The sequence below is a fragment of the Zophobas morio genome, unplaced genomic scaffold (assembly GCF_036711695.1).
Source record: "Zophobas morio isolate AGI-343-1 ecotype UQ-CSIRO unplaced genomic scaffold, CSIRO_AGI_Zmor_V1 ptg000022l, whole genome shotgun sequence".
Lineage (NCBI taxonomy): Eukaryota > Metazoa > Arthropoda > Insecta > Coleoptera > Tenebrionidae > Zophobas > Zophobas morio.
In genome coordinates, this window is record NW_026972127.1 from 7,058,855 (window position 1) to 7,082,099 (window position 23,245).

Here is a 23,245-nt window from a genome sequence, read left to right on the forward strand (position 1 = left end):
ATCTGCGCTTAAAACGTGCCCGAAAATGGAAAAGTTCGTGCTAAAATAACTTTAACAAATAACGAAATTAAATGACTTCCCCCGAACGAAGGGTATTATTGTGAGTCGGACAATCCTTAACCGTCCAGCGTCAAATGCATGCATACTGCCCAATTTCCCGGCTTCACCTATCAAGCCAACATCCACATCAGCCTTTAGAAACCCACAGGCCCCACAATAGTCCATTGTCGTTTCCAACTTCAATTGGGTCAATTACATTCGTTACGTAACTGAAAACAGTCCGCCTCTGTATTTCGATTGTACTTCTGCAATTAGTCTTGTCGGTCGCCGTTTCCATATAAACTCATCCAATAATTCCACATGACCGTTTAATTCTGTCTTGATTGGGACAATGAGTTTGTTGTCAGAAGGTCATCATCATCCGGCCTCCGTCGTCCTTGCCCCAGATCGCTTATTTTTCTTCCTCTCTTGTGTACCTGCCCCATTCGACCTCACCTCTACGTCCGAGCAATTTATCAAAACGGGACTAGGGAGAAAGCTCGCCTAATGGGTTTTTATGTATGAAATTAAAAAAAATCGGCCTCGAACTGGTCTTCCAAACGAGAGACCTTACATCTCGCCGGGCGATGCGGGAGTGTCAGTTCCTTAATTAAATCCGAATGGAATTGAGGAAGGAAAGTACAATGAAGTTTGTTTGCTTTAATAATCACGAACGGCATTGGCTGGATTTGAGTTTGCAGACATTTACCGTGTGTTTAATGAAATGAGGTAGTGGATGCACACAAGTTGCGAGAATTGACACAGGCGATTTTATTATGGCTGTGTTTGCTCATGCCGTCGATATTAAAATTTATGAGAGGTTTCGATCAGGATTTGTGTTAAAATAGACGTTCTTCCATAGGCGGTAATCGGGTGATATATCTTACCTTGCGAAGACAGCGACACTTGTTTTCGCGGGCCAATTAGGAAAAATGTGCGATTCGACAGGAAAAATTTGACCTCCAGTGATCTCAAGTGTACGCATTTTTATTAATTGATTTTTCGAAGAGAATTGATAGGTATCAGACGGTTTTGACTGTGGCCATGGCGACGGTAACTGGGTGCCAAGTGTTTTTAAACTTCGATAATACGACTCAAAATTTTTATCAAATGACAGATTTGCTTGAATCGCATCCAATTATGTGTAATTCCAGCGGAAAATAACCTTAAATTTATTGAAAATGTATATTTATGCAGTTATTATGTCTTCCTGCGTAAAGTTTTACTGGTAAATGTGTCTTGCATTTTTCAAATAAATCGGGGATATGCTCCTTTGTCGGTCTATTTTAAGTAACCTATTTACAGCGGAATAAACGTTATTGCTTATTACGCCAATAAAATTCGGTTTTTATTGCGAATTTGGGTTTAAATAAAATTTAGGAAAATACGCTTTGGGGATAAATGGCATATTTAACCTTATAACGTTTATTACCCTGCACCAAAAATACATAATTGCAAAAAATTATCGGCGCGTTTCGCCAACTATGTTGGCATTATCTACACAATTCATTATTTAGGCGATTAGTACTAAATAATGGAATTGCAGTTACACTAGTTTGTATCCTGTGTACTCTGACTCCACACCCAGTATTTCTGGACTTTCGTGAATGTCTAGAAATTTACAGTTAATGATAGACTTAACTAATTTTGATCAGTGTGTGTCTACTGATTATTCTCAAAGATACGTTGAGCAAAACTTGATTTTTTTTTCGTCGAAAAAATTAGGCCACTAAAAATCGTCTAAAGTTGTTTAAACAGAAGTCGCTTCTCTTATGAACTACAACAAATCATAGAAATCGATCTTCACAGAGAAGTTTGGTTCTGCAAATTTTATTGTTTTTTTATGATCACCTCTATAAGTTAAAAGGTTAATCAAAGGTTATTTCGACAGCATTTTACTTCACAGTCCAACAAATTCCCATTTTTTGAAAAATTTTGTTTGTACTTTAAAGGTACTATTCAAAATTTCCATAGATTGGAAATACGCTAAAGATTAAAGATTTTAAAGGCGCTAAAGACTCCAAGGGGTCAAAAGCTAAAATTCTGTTTCGAATACTTGAAAGATTCTAAAGGTTCTAGTGAAATTCCAAAAACTTGTAAAAATCGTGTGAAATCTGAAAATGCCAAAGATTTTTAAAACTCCAAAGACTTTAAAGAAAACAAAAATCTTAAAGACCTAAAAATCGTAAAGCACAGAAAAATGCTTTCTTTAATTTTTATAATCCTAAAAGCACTAAAGGCTTTCAACACCTTAATTATTATCTTATAAATATTGGGGACTGTAAAGATTCCAGACATTCCAAAAATTCCAAAGATTTAGTCTTGAGATCTATAACTTTTTGAATAACTGGAAAAGATTGAATTTCAAAATTCTGGTATAAGTGGAGCCTGATAGTTTTAGAAATTTGGAAAATGTGGAAATTCGGGTCATTTTGTGTACTTCGGAAAATTTGGGCTAACCTGGAAAATCTGAACATTCTGGAAATTTTGAAAATTTTGCAAATTATGAAAATTTCTAAAAATGAAAAGAAAATAAAAAAATGTTAAATCTCAAAATTTCAAAAGTTTACACAAGCTAAAGATTGTAGATATTCTAAAAATTCTAAAGACTCGACACATTCTAAAAATCTTTTTTTTATACACTAGAATTTGCGAATGGTAAAAACATCAAATGCTAAATAAACTAACGTTTTACGTTCTAAATAAGAGAAACATCCAACAAAATCTTAGAAGTTGTAAAGATCTTGGAAGTATTAATGTTCCTAGAAGTTATAAAAATTCTAAACTTTATAAAATTTCTACTAATTCTGAAGTATCCAAATTTCCAAAGATTGTTAAGACTCGAAGGAGTTTCAAAGATTCTATAGTTTGCAAAAAATGCATGAACATGGCAAAAATTGAAAAAATTCCAAAGACTAAACAAAACAAAATTCCTAAAAATCTAAAAATCGTGAAAATCGGGAACACCGTAATTATTATCTTATACTTACATCTCAAAGATTGTAAAGATTCCAGAGATTCCAAAAATTTCAAAGATTTAAAGACTCTTGGGGTTTACTAATTTTAGAAAATCTCGAAATATCTAGAAAGTGGGAGGCTTGGTTTAACCTTTTTCTACAGATACTTCATTCTAGTGATTAATCTTGATATTGTTCAGTCTTATCTTATAAAATACTAGCCCCGCCCACCCGCCCTCGATTTTCATGGAAGGTACAGTTACCTCAGTTCTAAATCGGTTTTATGATGTTTTAAAGTTAACTTTCTTTAGAATAGATTACTACTGCCGGTGGTGGGACAGTCAAAAATAACCATGTCGTTACCATTATACAGTATAATGGTAACGACATGGTTAAATCCTTATTTATGACTGTCCCATCACCGGCAGTAGTAATCTATTGCTAAAGAAGTTAACTTTTACACAAGGAGGTACTGTCATAAAACCGAATTAGAACTGCAGAAACTATATATCATTTTTCAAAATGAGTATTTTCTTAGTAAGTTCTAGCCCCATTCACTCGTCTTTTATTTTCTTAGAGGATATATCATTGGCCAAAATGAGTCTTATCTTATCAAGTACTAGCCCCGCCCACCCACTCTTTATTTTCATGGAAGGTATAGTTTCCCCAGTTCTAATTCGGTTTTATGATGTGTAAAAGTTGGGTTTCTTCAAAATAGATTACTACTGCTGGTGGTGAGACAGTCATAAATAACCATGTCTTTACCATTATACTGTATAATGATATCGACATGGTTAAATCCTTATTTATGACTGTCCCATCACCGGCAGTAGTAATCTGTTTTTAAGGAAGTCAACTTTTACACAATGTGGTACTATCGTAAAATCGAATTAAAACTGGGGAAACTATATAACATTTTCCATAGTCAGTCTTACCTTAGCAAGTACCAGCCCCTTCCACCCGTCTTTTATTTTCTTAGAGGGTATATCATTGGCCAAAATCAGTCTTATCTTAACAAGTACTACAAGTACCTCTACACATTAAAAAATCGAGTTAACTACCAAACAATTGCTCCAAAAATCTGAATGCATTGCCTGTTTCTAGTGAGTTTCCCCATTGGAAAATGTCAAGAAGAACACATAGCTGGTAATATAAAATATAAATTAAAAAATTAAGGCGGATTCATAAGCCACAAGTATAGAAGTATGTTACTTTATAAAATTTAAAAGGAGTTTCCCAAACAAAAATTGAGGGAACGTCATCAAAATGTTGCTAGAGATAATTAGACAAATTTAATATACACATAAAATTTTAAAACAAGTAGTTTCGGAATCTGACTAATAAAAAGTCGACACCATAAATGACAGACAACAAGAAACTTAAAACATGTCAAAAATGGTAAATTTTTGTTGTAATCAGCTTAAATCCTCCACTTTAAACACGGCAAAAGTTGAACATCATAGTTACTGTCAACAGCAACTTGGCAACGGGAACATCAACGTCAACAGCAAATTTATAAATTCCACTTTACGCTCGGAACGTAAAAGTCAAGAGGGATTCATAAACCACAAGTGTAGAAGCATGCTATTTTGTACCACTTTTCAGTCAATTTATACTTTCTGTAGTTAACTTTTTGTTGGTTTTATTTTACGAGCGAAAACTAGACCAACGCCGAACTTCATGCTTTCTTGATGTTGCATAACTCCCGAAAATGTGAATCCCCGATTTCCGTCTGTCTGCGTCTGTCTGTCGTCACCCGACAAATGATCACCGAATCTACTAGAATGATTGTTGTCAAATTTCAAATGTATTTTAGGAAGACCCTGCAGATGGTAAAACGCGAACTAAAATTTGTCAGATCAGCCTCACCAACAATTTGGTGATATAATCTTAAAATTTGGTAATTCGTATTTAAATTTTGTAATTTTAATACTTCTACTAAACACTACAGAGTTTCTTTTTCGTGAACGGTGTCAGTGAGTGGGAAAGGCTTAAATGATAACTAATTCGACTTAAATTGTTCTAGATTTGTTCATTTATCGTTGGGTCGCTAATCGATTCAACAATTTTTGGTCGATATTTACGGTGAATGTGTATGACCGGACCTGACCTAACCTGACCTGAATTGTAATTGTTGACAGCGTATTATTTTAATGTATGGGGACTATATCACAAAGAAAATAAAAATAGCAGAATATATAGATAATATTTATCTAAAAAACTGAACTGCTGGATTGTACTTCAGGAACGAGAGAAGTTCTGCAAATTTCTAAAACGATACTTTGTAAAGCGGACTCAGACTACAGCCAGTCCGAACACCGTAGTGTCAAATTCGGCAAATTACTGTGCAAAATTTTGAGGTGACGTCATCACTTTGTCGGTCAGGATAATTAGACAAATTTTGGTTAGCATTTTACCGTCCACCCGATATTTCGGACATACATATCGAATTTGACAACAACCAGTCCAGTAGTTTATTTATTACTTGTCTAATCAAAACGACACAGACGACAGACATACAGACGGACGGAAACGGGGGACTTATTTTTTCGTGCTTTAGGACTCATGACACGGAGACCTAAGTTTTTGGAATTCTAGGAGTTCTGAAACGTTGAAAAAACATGGAATTAACCATTTGTCAAATGGACCCTACTACAATTCTTCCCCCGGTAGTAAAAAGTCAAGAGTTTAGCTCACTCAAGCTTCAATTATTTAGAACCGGTGTAACAATGCTTAATTCGATTAATAAAATGATTTAGCCTTCATATGGGTTTAAAGATCAGTTGGCTATAATTCTTCATTAAATAATACACAGAGTGTCATAAATAATTATCGTGTCGTAGTGTGCATTGAATTTAAAGGTTTTGCCGCCTTGTAGAAATGAGAGTCTTTTGAAAAAACGTTAATTAATTGGAATGGACTATACACTTATTTATATTTTAAAAGTTCAACCAGGGAAAAAAAAGGAAAAATGCGGAGTCACTGAACCATAAAAACAACAACAAATTAGGAAAAAAAATTAACAGATAGTCAGAAATTATACGCTGCACAAGTGTAACAAAAAGGATGAGTTAATATGAAGCGGCAAAATATTTTGTTATATCAGTTCCACTCATGATATGGCAGAACACTCTAGAAGCGTTTCGAGGATCAATATTTGATCTCCATAAAAAACTAAGAGAATTAGTAAACTTCAAGTGGAACACCCTGCATATTTGTACAATTTAGTTCGCAAAACGAGCATCATTATCTCCAGCACGTGTAAAAATAAAAGTAGGAACCGAGACCTACGCAATTAAGTTTAATTCACAAAACCGCATTCATTACAAAAAATTCACGTGCTACGACGTGAAAAAAAATCAATGATTAACTAGGTATTGACACTAATTTGCTCGTACTCGTGAAAATCTCTAATCTCACCGGTAAGCTTCCAAGTTTGTCACCGATGGATATTATCTTTCTGACTTAATCTCAATGCATCCTTCTAGTAAATTCTTATCAAGTCGATATTATTATTCACTCGTGTGTGATTTTCCACAAACGTGTGTATCCATGAAGGATGAAATATTGCAATATCGATGTTCTCGGTTGTAAACTTATGAGAATATGTGCATCAAGATTTAGAACTGGGAACACTTCAAATTTTTAGTAATCAGATGTCACATATTCTATTGTTGCTATAATCAAATATCTCATACAAGAGATTTTTTTTAAGATATTAGTGTAAATTTTGCGTTGTCATGAATCACTCAATTATGTTATGAAAGAAATATTCCATTGAATGAGTCCTTAGCTGCAATCCTTGTTAAAGTTCGTCCTTTTTTGACTTTCATAAAGCTAGTAACTATTACACAACCACAATTACATAACGTTGCCCAACATACATAAACTGCGTCTTGACTCATTAATAATAATATTTTCTCTACTTTTTGTAAAGACAGGTTGATTCAATGATATTCGTTAACTTCGGAAAACCCTTTTTTTTTCCTCTGTTGTATACATCTGTGATCGTTTAAGTCCGCTTCAGTGACATTTAAAGTCTCAACAGAGGCCAAACGTTGCTACTTAACAATGAATCAAATCTATCAAATTAAATTTTTACAAACGTCAAAACAAAAACTTAATGAAAACGAGATACGCACATACTTTTCATCAGAATCAAAGCAAATCTGTTTTGCCGTTCTCAATGGTTGTTCGACTTGTATGGCTTAACCTAATCGCGACGTTTGATTGACAGTCTTAACTAACTTAAGACCTTGTAACCGTATAGAAAACAGCAATCACTGAATCTCGCAGATTTCTTGATATGGCCTCCTCCAATGCCAAATTTAAGCCATCATCCGAGGATTTACCGCCAAAAATTAAAATAAGCTCCAAAAAAATGTATCGACTGTTTTCCAGAAAAACGAACTTCACGAACCGTTAGTTCCACAACTGACACTTCAATTCGCCGAAAAGAAGCAATTTAGGTGCTTGAACTTGGAAAACTGTCACAACAACACGAAACAATTAAAATTTCAAGGATCGCGAAACACGAGACAAAAAGCTATTTTCAGTCAAAATACGGAAATTTTCAAGACATTGACTTGTTATATCGCTTCACCTAGCAAAAAATAACTTGAAGTGTTTAATCAGATAACGGTTATTATACAAACTTTCCGTTTACATTTTTCGATGCTGCTATATATCATATAGCAAGCAATTAATTTAAAGTTTAAAATTAAACCTTAATTAATAACACCATTCCATCTAAATTCAGCAGTTTGACGTGCACATGACTGCATATTGATTGAAGCACAAAACAGCATAAAAGAGCCCTGACTTTGCTGATTAACTCGCTCGTTTGACATGATTAAACTATCATGTTCTTGTGACGTCCAATAAATAAACTCCGCCGCATTAAAACGAAGAGAAAAATGATAATGAAGAAAGGAATTTTTCGCAGCGCTCCTAAGTGAAACAGACGATTGCGTGTGATTAATGCGAAACACGTGGGGATGAAATCCAGATTAATAATACGAATTTCTAACAATATCTCTGGAAAATGAATATTCCCGATAAGCGGGTTTTTCGGACGGACAGGATCTGGTCCATTAATCTTGCAGCTACCGTGGAGTGCCACATAAAGTTGCGGAAAACTCGGGAAACTTGAGAATATTGTGAAAGTTCAAATGTAAAACTCCGGCAGATGGCTGCAGCTGGACGTTTTCTCCGTGCACATGCAACTCGGACGATTTCCACTGGGTCCTGTTGCCATGGCGACCGCCACCGAAACCGGGTTCAGCAGGAGTTTAGGGGATGATGCAACAAGGCCGGCTTAGGGAACGGAAAAGAAGAAGGCAATTTGAATATTGAATACCTCGTACGTATTGTTTTGTTATTTATGAAGTACCGTTCGAGGTCGAAGTGGCATAATGACGGGTTTTATCCTCTATGTGTGTGTGTGCAATGACTACCTAATCAACGAGTCTTCAGCGGTATTAAAAAGAATAGGAAATTGTTTATGTTAAATATTGCTTGCGTGATGAAATAGTCATAAATCATTTAAGTAATTAAGAAAAAAACTATTGAGAAATTTATAGTAGTAATTATAACTAAAATTAATTTAAATCGCTAGTTGGGGACTCTGCAAGGGGTAGATCTCACACCTTTATTTTTTCAGTTGTATGTAAATGACTTCGCTAATAGTTTTAAATGACACTTTTTTAGTAGTAAATTGTACTGTAATAAAAAAAAATGTTTCAAGTCTGTATGAAGTTTAAAAGTAAACGGACAATTTTTTAATAAAAAGGTGGAATTCTTTTTCGCTGTTCATAGTAATATTGCACTAGTTTTGCGAAATGAGGTAATAATATCTGCGAATGTAATCTATAGTACGCCAAATTATAGTGTGCAAATATTTACGACCAGATAAACTTAATAAATTTAAAAAGTCAAGCAATACGGTGCACATTTTTGATGTAATTTTCGAAGCTTTTGATGTTTTATTAAGTAATTGCTGCAGCATGAAAGGAAGGTATTCGTGTAGCGTGCGGTATTGAACATTAATAACGATATTAAAAAATCAAATTACACGGCATTCAGTGGCGGCTCGTCCATGGGACCAGTTGGTCATGACCTACCAAAAAACAAAAAATATTTTTACTTCCTGAGTGTAAGCATGTTTTTTCGACGTTTCATGACCCCTAGAGTACGAAAAAAGTGGTCCCCGGTTCCGTCTGCCTATCCGTCCGCCGATTGTAGTCAGATTTAACCAAATCTTGTGAAAGTTTTGGGTTATCGTAATCAAGGTATATTGTTAACCAAATTTATTCAGTTACTCCCTATATTATGACTCTATTCTTGTGGTTTGTCAGTACACTCATAGTTTTTAGAATTACTAATACATGGTGACTCAAAAAAATTCATTTTATTGAACGACTCCATTTTACCGAAAATTTGGGAGTGGATTACTGTTATTATTATTACACTACACCTATCTAAATTGATGTATGTGTCCTTACAAAAATGTTAATGTTGTCATCACAAAATTTTGTAGCGGAAAAATTCACACGAAAAAAGCAATAATCAAAAAATCAATCAATCAATACTTGTGTAATATCGGTGTAAGAAACTTACAAATGGAGTTTTACACAAGTCAAATACATAGAAAAATTAAATTATTATTAAATCGAGAATCGAAAAATCGAACAAATAATTATCCAAAAATAAAAAAAATCGACAATTATGAAATAAAGGAAGTGAAAAATTACAAAAATACGAAGAATTCGAAAAATAAGGAAATCGAAAAATTGAAAACTCGAAACATCGAAAAATTGGAAAAACGAAAAACCGAGATACCTACAAACCGAAATACCGAAAAATCAAGATATCGAAAATTCGAGAACTAAGAAATCGAAATAGGTCAAAATTGAAAAATCGAAAAATTGAAAATTGAAAAATTGAGAGTTTAAAATTTTAAAAAATTGATAAATCGAAAAAAGAAAAACATCGAAATCTCGATACATCGAGAATACGAAAAATTGAAAAATCGAATATTTGGAAAACCGAAAAATCTAAAACCCATAAGTCAAAAAATCGAAAGATCGAGAAATCAAAATGTCAAAAAGCTGAAAAATCTAAAATTTAAAAATTTGAAAAAATGAAATATCGAAGAACTGAAAAATCGAAAAAGCAGAAACTCTAAAAAAATGAAAATTTAAAATGAAAAAATCTAAAAATTAAAGAAGTTTAAATTTAAAAATTAAACAAAAACAAAACCAACAAAAAATTCCATTAAAGCATAACCAACTAAACACTAGTGATGATGTTCAAATTTCCTGCTTTGTATGTATAAGTAAAAATTTGGATCACTTTTTGTAAAATCGAGATGTCAAGAAATCGAAAATTCGAAAAATCTAGAAAATAATTATCGAAAAACAAAAAAAAAATCGAAAAATTTTGAAATAAAGGAACTGAAAAAGTACAAAAAAAACCTAAGAAGTCGAAAAATAGGGAAATCGAAACATCGAAAAATTGGAAAAATGAAAATCCGATATATCCAAACACCGAAATACCGAAAAATCAAGATATCGCAAATTCGAGAATTAAGAAATCGAAATAGGTCAAAATTGAAAAATATAAAAATTGAAAATTGAAAAATTGAGAATTTAAAACTTAAAAAAAATTGATATATCGATAAATTAAAACATCGAAATACGAATAATTGAAAAATCGAACAATTGGAAAACCAAAGAATCTAAAACCGAGAAGTCGAAAAATCGAAAGATCGAGGAATCAAAATATCAAAAAGCTGAAAAATCTAAAATTAAAAAATTTGAAACATTGAAATATGGAAGAACTGAAAAATCGAGAAATCGAAAATCTAAAAAATTGAAAAATTAAAATGTCAAAAAAATCTAAAAATTGAAAAAGTTTAAATTTAAAAATTAAACAAGAACAAAACCAATAAACAAATTAAATTATTATTAAATCGAGATGTCAAAAAATCGAAAAATTTTGAAATAAAAGAACTGAAAAATTACAAAAATAAACTAAGAATTCGAAAATGGGGAAATCGAAAAATTGAAAATTCGAAACATCGAAAAATAAAACGAAAAATCGAGATATCTAAAAATCGAAATAAGTCAAAATTGAAAAATCGAAACATTTAAAATCGAAAAATTGAGAATTTAAAATTTAAAAAAGTTGATAAATCGAGAAAATAAAAACATCGAAATCTCGGTAAATCGAGAATACGAATAATTGAAAAATCGAACAATTGGAAAACCAAAAAATCTAAAACCGAGAAGTCGAAAAATCGAAAGATCGAGGAATGAAAATATCAAAGAGCTGAAAAATCTAAAATTTAAAAATTTGATAAATTCAAATATCGAAGAACAAAAAAACTAAGAAGTCGAAAAATAGGCAAATCGAAAAATTGAAAACTCGAAACATCGAAAAATTGGAAAAACGAAAATCCGAAATACCGAAAAATCAAGCTGAAAAAAATCTAAAATTTAAAAATTTGAAAAATTGACATATTGAAGAACTGAAAAATCGGGAAATCGAAAACTAAAAAATTAAAAAATTAAAATGTCAAAAAAATCTAAAAGTTGAGAAAATAGTTATCGAAAACAAAAAAAAGTCGAAAAATAATGAAATTTAGGAACGAAAAATTACAAAAAAACCTAAGAAGTCGAAAAATAGGGAAATCGAAAAATTGAAAACTCGAAACATCGAAAAATTGAAAAAACGAAAATTCGAGAACTAAGAAATCGAAATAGGTCAAAATTGAAAAATCGAAAGATTGAAAATTGAAAAATTGAGAATTTAAAACTTAAAAAAAATTGATAAATCGAAAAATTAAAACATCGAAATCTCGGTAAATCGAGAATACGAATAATTGAAAAATCGAACAATTGGAAAACCAAAAAATCTAAAACCGAGAAGTCGAAAAATCGAAAGATCGAGGAATGAAAATATCAAAAAGCTGAAAAATCTAAAATTTAAAAATTTGATAAATTCAAATATCGAAGAACAAAAAAACTAAGAAGTCGAAAAATAGGCAAATCGAAAAATTGAAAACTCGAAACATCGAAAAATTGGAAAAACGAAAATCCGAAATACCGAAAAATCAAGCTGAAAAAAATCTAAAATTTAAAAATTTGAAAAATTGACATATTGAAGAACTGAAAAATCGGGAAATCGAAAACTAAAAAATTAAAAAATTAAAATGTCAAAAAAATCTAAAAGTTGAGAAAATAGTTATCGAAAACAAAAAAAAGTCGAAAAATAATGAAATTTAGGAACGAAAAATTACAAAAAAACCTAAGAAGTCGAAAAATAGGGAAATCGAAAAATTGAAAACTCGAAACATCGAAAAATTGAAAAAACGAAAATTCGAGAACTAAGAAATCGAAATAGGTCAAAATTGAAAAATCGAAAGATTGAAAATTGAGAAATTGAGAATTTAAAACTTAAAAAAAATTGATAAATCGAAAAATTAAAACATCGAAATCTCGGTAAATCAAGAATACGAAACATTGAAACATTGAAAAATTGGAAAAACGAAAATTCGAGAACTAAGAAATCGAAATAGGTCAAAATTGAAAAATCGAAAAATTGAAAATTGAAAAAATGAAAATTTAAAACTTAAATAAAATTGATAAATCGAAAAATTAAAACATCGAAATCTCGGTAAATTGAGAATACGAAAAATTGAAAAATCGAATAATTGGAAAACCGAAAAGTCCAAAAATCGAAAGATCGAGAAATCAAAATATCAAAAAGCTGAAAAATCTAAAATTAAAAAAATTGAAAATTTGAAATATCGAAGAACTGAAAAATCGAAGACAAGAAAAGTTTAGATTTAAAAATTAAACAAAAACAAAACCAACAAAAAAATTCCATTAAAGCTTAACCAACTAAACACTAGAAAAGATGTTCAAAATATTTTGTAAGAGTTGGTCATCAGTACTTGCCAAGAAAAACCGATTTTGGCAAGTAATATACCCTCTAAGAAAAGATAGGGTGGGTGGGCGGGGTTTAGTAGCTGCTAAGATAAGACTGATTTTAGCAAATGAGATACACTGTAAGAAAAGAAAGGGCGGGTGGGCGGGGCTAGTACTTGCTAAGGTAAGACAGATTTTGGCAAATGAGATATCCTCTAACGAAACGAGAGGGTGGGTGGGCGGGGCTAGTGGCGTATCTTCTAAAAAATATAATTAAATTAATATAGGAAAAAACACTAGAGGCTCCAAAGCACTTTCAAATTCTTTTCAAACAGGAATACCTGAAATCTCAAAATTCTTTTAAATTTTTGAAAAAAAAACGGGGTTCCAAATTGAACTCAAAAACAGGTCAGGTCAGAATTTTGCAAAAAATAGAACACAAGTCCCCGAAAATTGTTTTAAATAATTTACAAAAAAAATCTAAAGACTTTTTCAAAATCGTAAAAAATGAAACACTAAAAACTCAAAAGATTTTTTCCAACTCCACCAGAATGTGAGAAGAATTTTTTTTTACTATTTTCCCAGACACAACGGCATGTGTTACATTACTGAATGCAGAAAAAAATGCTCTTTTCAAACATATTAAAAGAAATCAACCCTGTATATTTAATTGACCCTCCAGTAGAGCAAAGTACGAGCCGCCACTGCACGCCAATCGTGTCTTGATGGATTTTTAAATCAAGTTTCGTGTTGGAACGTTTACAAAAATTCATTCTGTTGATGCATCGTGATCACTTGACATTAGACGTAAAATTATTGACGGAAGAAATAATGCAGGGAGATAATTAGTCTATAATTACCAGTCAATTATAAAATTTATTCAGCAGCTTGTTACCATGATGACTGATGTGATTAAATTTGCAGTAAGTAATAATAATAATTGTTGCTGGTATCAATAATTGAAGGGGTTTGGAGAGCGTACTCGACATATCCTAGTGCGTATTAAAAAAAAGAAAGATTTAAAGTTCATTATATCGCATTCTATGCGGTAAAGTATATGGTAAACGGCACACTCAATCTGAATTAGTTATCAATTGTGATTAGACTATCTATTGTGTTATGATTCAGTTGAAGTGTAGTGTTTGCGCGAAAGCGGTTTTCGATCTAGATCAAAACATTTTTAAGAACATGATTTTATTATCTCCAGTTTGACTAAAATCAAGCTACTGATGTGATACTCCGGAACAAAGGTTTTTTCTTGTCGACTTGAATGTTTTACAGGCAGATTGCATTTTTGCATAACCAAATTCATGTTATCGTTGCGGTGTGATATTTTATGTTATTATCAAAATTAAGGATGTGGGTGTATTTTTTCTGTGTATATATTAAACGGAAACTGATAACAAAATTTCCAATGCAAACTAGGTTTCTTTTGTATGTTCGAAATATTGAAAATAGTTCGCATTTTTTTTTTTTTTTTAATTAACTAAAACATGAACAAACATCTTCGATTTTACAGTTTCTGTTGGGATGATTGCAGAATTCTAGAAAGCATTCGTCGCTGTCCGTAATTTTTAAACCGGTAACTTGTTTCACTTCACGTTTCATATTTATAAAACGATTGTCTTGACACCTCGGTAGAATTAATTAGCTCCTGCTGTATGTAATCTTAACTACTGAATAACTCAGATCTAATTCGAGGAGCAACGCGGAAGCAATTCGTCACTAAAATAACCAGGTATTGTACGACACTAAAAGGCACTTTTTTAAAAATTTAAAAATAAAATTGTGAAAAAATTACGTTCCTGTAATATTTAGATTCCTTTCCCGAAATTTTGAAACCGAAATATTGCAATAATAAATGTGTCGGTTTCTACATTTTGTTAATGGCGCCAGCCGCACAAATTTAGCTATTTAAAATTTATTTACGGTTTTATTTTAGACTTGGTTTGTAGAGATACAGTGAGTATCATATTCATGCATTGTAAATTAGAGTTACAAATTATTGTAATAATTCACACTGGACATCCATATTAATGATGCTATTTATAAAACCACTTTTACTTTTTAAATTGTTAATTAAAGATAAGAGAAAGGAAATACAATTATGGGATGTTAGGTCGGTACAAATAGTTTAAAACATGTTATAATTTTAATTTCAATTATTTATTTACGAAAAAAAAAATCAGCGAAACTATTTTGAGTGTCGGTTAAAAAATAAAACTTGAAAAATTTTGAAACTATTGCAACAAAAGCTAAAACAGGTGGAATATGTATACAAGTTTTCTTCCAAGTTATTTGTGACAGGCCGGAGAGAAACTGAATTTTTTCGCGTCTAAGGACTACAAGTTTTTTAAAAACTTGTACAAATGCGTGCTCTGTACCAACTTGTACACATAATTTTGCAGAAAGTGGTACAAATGAAGCTGGTACTTGACAAATGTGCATACAGTTGACAGCAACACTACACTTTTCAATTATGTAATATTTGCTTCAAACTTCGTGATAAACACAGAAATTTATAACATATTTTTCGTATTTTAAGCTCTCTATTTTTGTCTAATCTAATTTTACGTAAAATCCAGATTGGATCATAGTTTGTTTTTACCGCCTTTCGTCGCCCCGTTTATTTTTTTACATATTCTTGTTATCGCCAGTACCAGTTTGGAACTATATTTTTAATTTAGCAAAAATGCGAAGTGCGTTCAAGTGTTTTTAATAAACAATCTCTCGACTCATTTCAAATCTAATATTAAGAATTCGTATCAGCTTATAAGATAAGTAGGTGTGATCCGCTTTATTATTTTCTGCAAGTACCATTTAAAGCCACTCAGTAATCGACTCCTGTCGATAACATTTATTACAGTGTAGTGCATTCATGTCAGAATGGTCGAAGTTGTCAATCACGTTATATGGTACGTACATTTTTTTTAACAATACCAATATTTCAACACCACCACCCGTCGGACCTACTAAATTGAAAACAGCATGACTAAGAAATATTCGAGTATTTAACATAATCAAATGTTAGCTCCTTTCACGTCTAGTCAATACGTGGGGTTAATTTTTCCGTCACGCCAACGTCAAAATTTAAATTTCAATTGCAAATACTGCGTACTTCAAACATATGAAGATATCTTTTTCGATTTCTAACAGGTGTGGTAATGTTGCACTATGAATAATTTCCCACCTTTCGGATATTGCATTACTCTCAACACTTGCGGCTGACCATCATCGATGTAAATGCAGGTCGCTAATAAATAAACATTCCGATGCGTCTGCCGGTTCTAAATATAGCACGACAAGCCTTAATGGCTTTCAAACGGCCTTTTTTCTTGTCATGATGTTTGCGAAAATAACAATGGAGTTAAAAGCTCTGTTTTCGATCGAGATTGAACGCCTCATAAAAATGGAATCGGATTGCTCAGCGCAACACAGATGTTTGACAATGATCACCTTTTAGCCAAGGATGCTAAGAGGTTTATTAATTGCGCCTTGAACAATTTTTTTCCGAAGGTGGATGTCAACGCACTGGTCGCTCGACAAAGTAGGCTAATCTGATTGTTGTAACAATTCAGCATTTACAAAAACGGATGATCCGCGTTCTAAATTAAAAACGTAATTAAAGCCAAAATATACGTCGCATTTTAATTAGAGATGGTATCGAATTTTGCGCGAAGAATGAAAAACAGGAAGTCCTGCTTCGGGCAATGATTACACGCGGTGACGAGCGTAGTAAAAGTGAATAATTTTGTGGATTTAATACGCGCGAATTATTTGGTTACTTCAATGAGAAGAATGTTCATGTGACAAGATAAATTTAATCCGAGTTAGCACGTGCCGCACGATAACGGAAAATTTAATTAAACACGCTTAATTTTCTTCCAAACCCACCGCCGGAGTTATCTGCTTGTGAAATCTCATTTTCCACACAAAAATCCCCGAATCTAGCATCAACAAAAAAAACGGAGCCTATTTCCGGAACTTTGGACTCCTTTGTCTGGGTATTTACCTTTTCTTTATTAATAGAATCTCAAAGTGATGTCGTCATTTTGTTATGATGTAAATAACAATCATCCTTATTTGATTCGTGAGGATTTAATAAATTACCTTGTTTTGTTGTTTTTTTTTTTTTTAATAAATTTAATGTGGTAATAAACGTAATTCCACATTTCAGGAAATGTTACAAATGTCGACGAGCGACATTTATTGCTCCGTAAATTTTTACAAAATGTAAAAGAGACTCCGCGTGATAATGCAGCAAATAACTGCGAAATTCCGATTTTTGTTATGATAATAAATTTTTATGATGTGCGAATGTGCCTATAAAAATGCGAAAAACGAAAATTATTGGCGATTTGTTTTTACTACCGGAACAACACCGACTTGAATTTTCCGGTAGCTGATGTCATTGTGTCGTAGGTTTTAAAATTATCTTCCACTTTGTTACATCCTGATCAGCGTTTATTTTCCGTTCAAAACACAGACGGAGGTTTAATTAGTGATACAGACTTATTTTTGTTTTTAACTCGAACTTCGTTAATTTGGATGTGTAAACACTTTATCTCCACTACACTGATACTGTTTCGGTGGAAACGCGGTTTAAAATATCAATTTTAATCTACTTAAGCTAGTATTAGGCTATGAATCCCCCTTGTTTTTTTTAGCGGTTCGTGATTCATCACTCGGAATAATGTAATATGGAATTTTTGCAAAAAAAGAAACGAAAACGGGATGTTTGTCGTTAAAACAATTCCTAAATATAATGTTTATAAGAGCGGATGTTTTTAGGGTTGTCATTTAGTAATTGGACGCGACTTCGTCATTTATTTATTTCTCTGGAGAGAATTTTTGATTAGCACTAAAAAGTAAAATAAAAGCTGAAGCGAAATAAATAAAGGCAGTTTGTTTAGCGTTCTTTTTGTTTTGGCTATATAAATAACGAAAGTATTTATTTTGGTAGCTTTAGCTGCCGTTGGTTTATCAATTCACGTATGCTTAATTTGTTCTGATTTAAATAAAATAAAAATAAAACGGTTTGATAGCCATTAATGTGTAGAATTATGTTCGGTATTTACATATATTTACATTATCTTTCTTTTTGAATTTTGTAAACACATGTTCCTGTGGAACGCAGTCGTGACAATCAAACACGGAAGTAGAGCAAGACTAGAAAATTGAAACAAGGTTTTTTGTTTTTAGGGTTATTATACGGTATGGAAACCACTGTTAAAATAATTTTAATTGTATAGAAGCCGTTATTTTTTTGTGGCACGATTAACTGTGGAATTCTGGTGTCAAATTTTTTTTTAAAAACCCGCGTTTCATTTTTCGAGCATTTTCACGAAATATATTAGCGATTGATTAAAGTAAAATAATTATTTATAGATTAGATATTGCAACTAGTTCACTGCAACGCCTCAAATAAAGTTAATATTGTCCTGCTAAATTGCCGTGGAATATGACATTTCTCCTAATCTTTATTATGAGTAGTTATTACAGAAACCAATAGAGTTTGTTTCGTTAATAATCGTAATATATTTGATTACATTTATCAATGTCGGCTTATGCAGTAAAACTTGATTGATCGTTATTGTTACAAGGAGATCTACGTTGTGCATCGATTTTGACAGAAAGTTTCTCTTTTCTTTTTTTTTTTTTTTTTGATACCAAAAATATCTACACCGTTAAAATATCAAAACTAGGGCGACCGCAGTTAATAAAAAAATCAATTAAATAATATAACATTTGTTGAAACAAGTGAACAATTACGGAGTCGTTAAAAAACACAATAAATCCATGCGCGTGTAGACAATCATGTAACACTTATAAACAACCTGCAGTATTTATGAATGCTGTAATAAACCTTGCTATAGTGAAATTCCTCTACTTGTATTTTAAATGGCGAAAAACGTAACACGTTTTAAATTAAGGTTTGTCTGTTTGACTTTGTCTGATCCGTAACTAATGGAAAATTGGTATAATAGCTAGTGTGAGCATTATGTGTCGCAATCCCGTCGTTCTTTAATGTCAAACATAATTTATTTTTTCACAATAAAAACGCATTTGTTGCTAGGCGAAACTCAAGAATTTCTGCTTTACGGTCTCCCAGAAGCGAAGAACCACTTCATTCTATCTTCAGTTCCGTCTCCATTTTTTAACACGGCATTGATCAAATATAATGACGTCAAGAATGCAGTTGATTAAAGGAAAACAGTTATCTAAACCGTTTCAACATATTTAGATGTCAATTAGTCGATAATATCCGGACACGACCTCGTCCGCAATAATTCGATAGACCTATAACTTTACACTCGAGTTTCTTCCGCCCAGTTCTAGCATATAGAAGTTGTTTTTTCAGCATACCTACCCCCAGAATTGAATTATTAAAGTTAGCAACAAAGTTATTCAGGGCGGCCGCGTCCTAAATAAAATTCTGCCAGTAAAATTGAATTAAATCCACCTTTAAAAAAATATTCCAGATTTTTCGCAACTAATCTGATTCAGCTAAAGTCAATTCCGGCCGGGATATAAATATAGCAAGATAAGTGGCGAAAAGAGTAAAGTTTTAGGTGAGTCTAATCTGCAAAGTCGGTAACTCGTTTCCACGTATCGTGGATTATATATGGTGCTTGAACTTTGTTTTGCGACACTCAGTATATTAAAGAACGCCTCTGGCGTTGTTTAATTGGCGCTACTGTTTGTTATTTTCCTTTTCTGTTGGACAGTAATTGTACTTTCAAACAATTCGCCTAACATGCGGACTCAATCATGTGCTTCCAATGTCAATAAAAAGTTGACGTCTAGGCCGTTCTAATCGAAAGTTAATAAAATTTAAATAAACAAAAACACTGTTGTCTACGTGGGTTATTTGTTTATACGATTATCGTTCATCCTTGAGAAGCCGGGGTGGAGTTGGAGGAATAAATGATTTTCTACCGAGAACTTCCATTAAACGCTCCCACGTATCGGCAGTTTCCGATTTTAAAAATCGTAGAAACTTGTGTTAATTGAATTGTAATTGCGTCGAAGTGAGTCAGTTTTCACGTTCATGGAAATCTTAATTCAGTACATGCTGTTGTTACGACTTCAGCGTAATTTTTTTAATATGCTTCAATCTGTGGTTTGTATTTTTTTAACGGTTAAAACCAATCATTCTACTAATTTTCTTTTCTCAAAAATTCATACATCCCGTGGATGCCGTGGGGAACATTTACGCTAATTTTGAATTTATTTTGTGAAATTTTAATAGATACTTAAAGGAAAAACTCAAAAATCTATAGATCCGCCTTTTTTATTGTGTGACAATACAGTTAAAAATATCATGTTTATGTATAAAAGTCTAAGGTCTTTGGTGTTTTATATTTCTAAAGAAATCCAAATAATCTCAAGGATTCATCGTATTTTATATTTTTAAGGAAGTCCAAAGGATCTGGGGCGTCCTTGGTGTTTTATTTATTTATTTATTTATTTTTTGAAGAAGTCGGAAGTCGAGTGAATTTCGAGAATCCCTGGTGTTTTATTTCTAAAATGAACTCAAAAATCTCGAGGATTCCTGGTGTTTTAATTTTTTTAGAGAATTATAAATAATCTTGGCGTTTTACTTTTTTAAAAATGCGGAATGAATCTTGAGAACTTTGATGATTTATTTTTTTCGAGTCCGAAAGAATCTCGGGGATCCCTGGTGTTTTATCTTTTTAAAGTTCTGGGGAGAATCTTCGAAGTCAGTGATATTTATTTATTTTTTTTTTTTTTTTCAGAAGCCGAAGTAATCTCGGGAACCTCTAGTAATTATTTTTTTTTTAATTCCAAAAATCTTGGGAATTCTTGGTGTTTTATTATTATTTTTTTTAGGAACTTGAAAAAATCTCGGCAATGCTTGGGGATTTATTTTATGAAAGAAGCCGAAAGAATTTCAGGGATCCCTGATATATATTTTTTTATAAAAAGTCCAAAAAATTCTTGAGGTTTTATATTTTCGAAGAAGTCCAAAGAATTTCGGCAGTTCTTGGTATTTTATTTGTTTAAAGAAGTCTAAAAATATTGGGGTTCCTTGGTGTTTTTATATTTTCATAGGAGTCTGAAGAATCACGGGAATCCTTGGTGCTTTATTTGTTTAAAGAACTCCAAAAAATCTTGGGGTTCCTTAGTGTTTTTCTTTTTACAAAAGAGTCTAGAGAATCACGGGAATCCCTTTTTAAAAACTTAAAAGAATCTTGGGGGTTTTTCGGGTTTTATATTTTTAAAGAAGTCCAAAGAATTTTGAAAATTCCTGATGTTTTATATTTTCAAAGAAGTCCAAAGAATTTCGACAGTTCTTAGTATTTTATTTGTTTAAAGAAGTCTAAAAATATTGGGCTTCCTTGGTGTTTTTATATTTTCATATGAGTCTGAAGAATCACGGGAATCCTTGGTGTTTTATTTGTTTAAAGAACTCCAAAAAATCTTGGGGTTTCTTAGTGTTTTTCTTTTTACAAAAGAGTCTAGAGAATCACGGGAATCCTTTTTTAAAAACTTAAAAGAATCTTGGGGGTTTTTCGTGTTTTATATTTTTAAAGAAGTCCAAAGAATCTTGGAAATTCCTGATGTTTTATATTTTCAAAGAAGTCCAAAGAATCTCGGCAGTTCTTGGTATTTTATTTGTTTAAAGAAGTCGAAACAGTCTTGGGAGTCCCTGATGTTTTATACTTTTAAGGAAGTCAAATAATGTCGAGAATCCATTATCTTTTATGTCTTTAAGGAAGTCCAAAAAGTCTTGGTATTCCTTGGTGGTTTTTATTTCTTCAAAGGAGTCTAAAGAATCCTTGGTGTTTTATTTGTTTAAAGAAATCCAAATAATGTCGGAGATCAATGATATTTTATGTTTTTAAGGAAGTCCAAAAAATCTTGGGGTTCATTGGTACTTTTATTTTTTTCAAAAGAGTCTAGAGAATCACGGGAATCCTTGGTGTTTTATATTTTTAAAGAAGTCCAAAGGATCTCGGGAACCATTGGTGTCTTATTTCTTTAAAGAAGTAACAAGAATCTCGAGGATTCCTGGTGTTTTAATTTCTTTAAAGAACTAGAAAGAACCTTGCCGTCCCCAGTGGTCACTTTTTAAAACAAGGCCAAAGAATCTCGGGGACCCTTGGTACTTTATTTCCTTCATAGTCGTGGAGAAAATTTTGGAAATCACTCATATATATTTCTTTTTTAGAAGCCGAAATTGTCTAGGAAATCTGTAGTAATTAATTTTTTTATCTAAAATATAAAATATTGGAGTCCCTAATGTTTTATTTTTTCAAAAAAGGTCCAAAAAATCTCGAAAATTCTTGGTGTTTTATTATATAGGTATATTTTTTAAGAACTTGAAAGAATCTTGGGAATGCTTGGCGATTTATTTTTTTAAAGAAGCCGAAAGAATCTCAACGGTCCCTGATACATATATTTTTAATAAAAAAAATCCAAGAAATCTTGTCGGTCCCTGGTTTTTTATATTTTCGCAGAAGTCCAAATCTCGGGAATTCTAGGTGTTTTATTTTTTTAATGAAGTCGAAAGAATCTTAGCGGTGCCTAATCGTTTATATTTTTAAAGAAGTCCAAATAATCTTGGGAATCCATGGTATTTTATGTTTTTAAGGAAGTCCAAAAAATCTTGGGGATCCCTGGTGTTTTTATTTTTCGAAGAAGTCGAAGGAATCTTGGGTCCCGTGGTGTTTTAATTCTTTAAAGAACTGGAAAGAATGTTAACGGCCTCTTTTGTTTTATTTTTTTAAAGAAGTCCAAATAATCTCTATTATCCATGACATTTAATTTTTTAAAGAAGTCTAAAGAATCTCGGAGTCCTTCTTTTGTATTTTTTTGAAGAAAACGGAGATCGGATGATTCTCGGGAACCCTGGTATTTTATTTTCTTCAAAATCCTAGAAAGAATTTTGGAAATCACTGATATTAAAATTTTTAAAGAAGCCGAAATAGTCTCGGGAACCTCTTGTAATTTATTTTTTTAAAGAAATCATAGAATATTGGGGTACCTGATGTTTTATTTTTTCAAAGAAATCTAAAAAATTTTGGAAATTCTTGGTGTTTTATTATTATTATTTTTTTAAGAACTTGAAAGATTCTCGGGAATGCTTGACGATTTATTCAAGGAAGTCCAAAGAAACTCGGGAATTCTTGGTGCTTTATTTTTTTAAGAATTCCAAATAATATCGGACATCCATAGTAGTAAATGTTTTTAAGGAAGTCCAAAAAATTTTGAGGGTCCCTGGTGTTTTTATTTTTTCGAAGAAGTCTAAAGAATCTTGGAGGTCCGTGAGGTGCCTTATACTTTTAAAGA

The 23,245-nt window shown here is 32.0% G+C and overlaps 1 protein-coding gene across 4 annotated transcripts in view; it reads left to right on the forward strand.

Moving 5' to 3' along the window:
* Positions 1-23,245, forward strand: part of LOC135133657 (TLD domain-containing protein 2) — a 213,917-nt gene that overhangs the window by 85,752 nt on the left and 104,920 nt on the right. The window contains exon 1 of one of the 4 annotated variants that reach the window (XM_064062120.1): positions 15,784-15,843. The exons of 2 other annotated variants lie outside the window; for them this stretch is intronic. In XM_064062120.1, coding sequence (XP_063918190.1) covers positions 15,815-15,843 — 29 coding nt within the window. In that variant the 5' untranslated portion in view covers positions 15,784-15,814. Of the gene's footprint in view, positions 1-15,783; positions 15,844-23,245 lie in introns of those variants that run through there. One more of the 4 variants, XM_064062121.1, reaches the window with a different exon arrangement.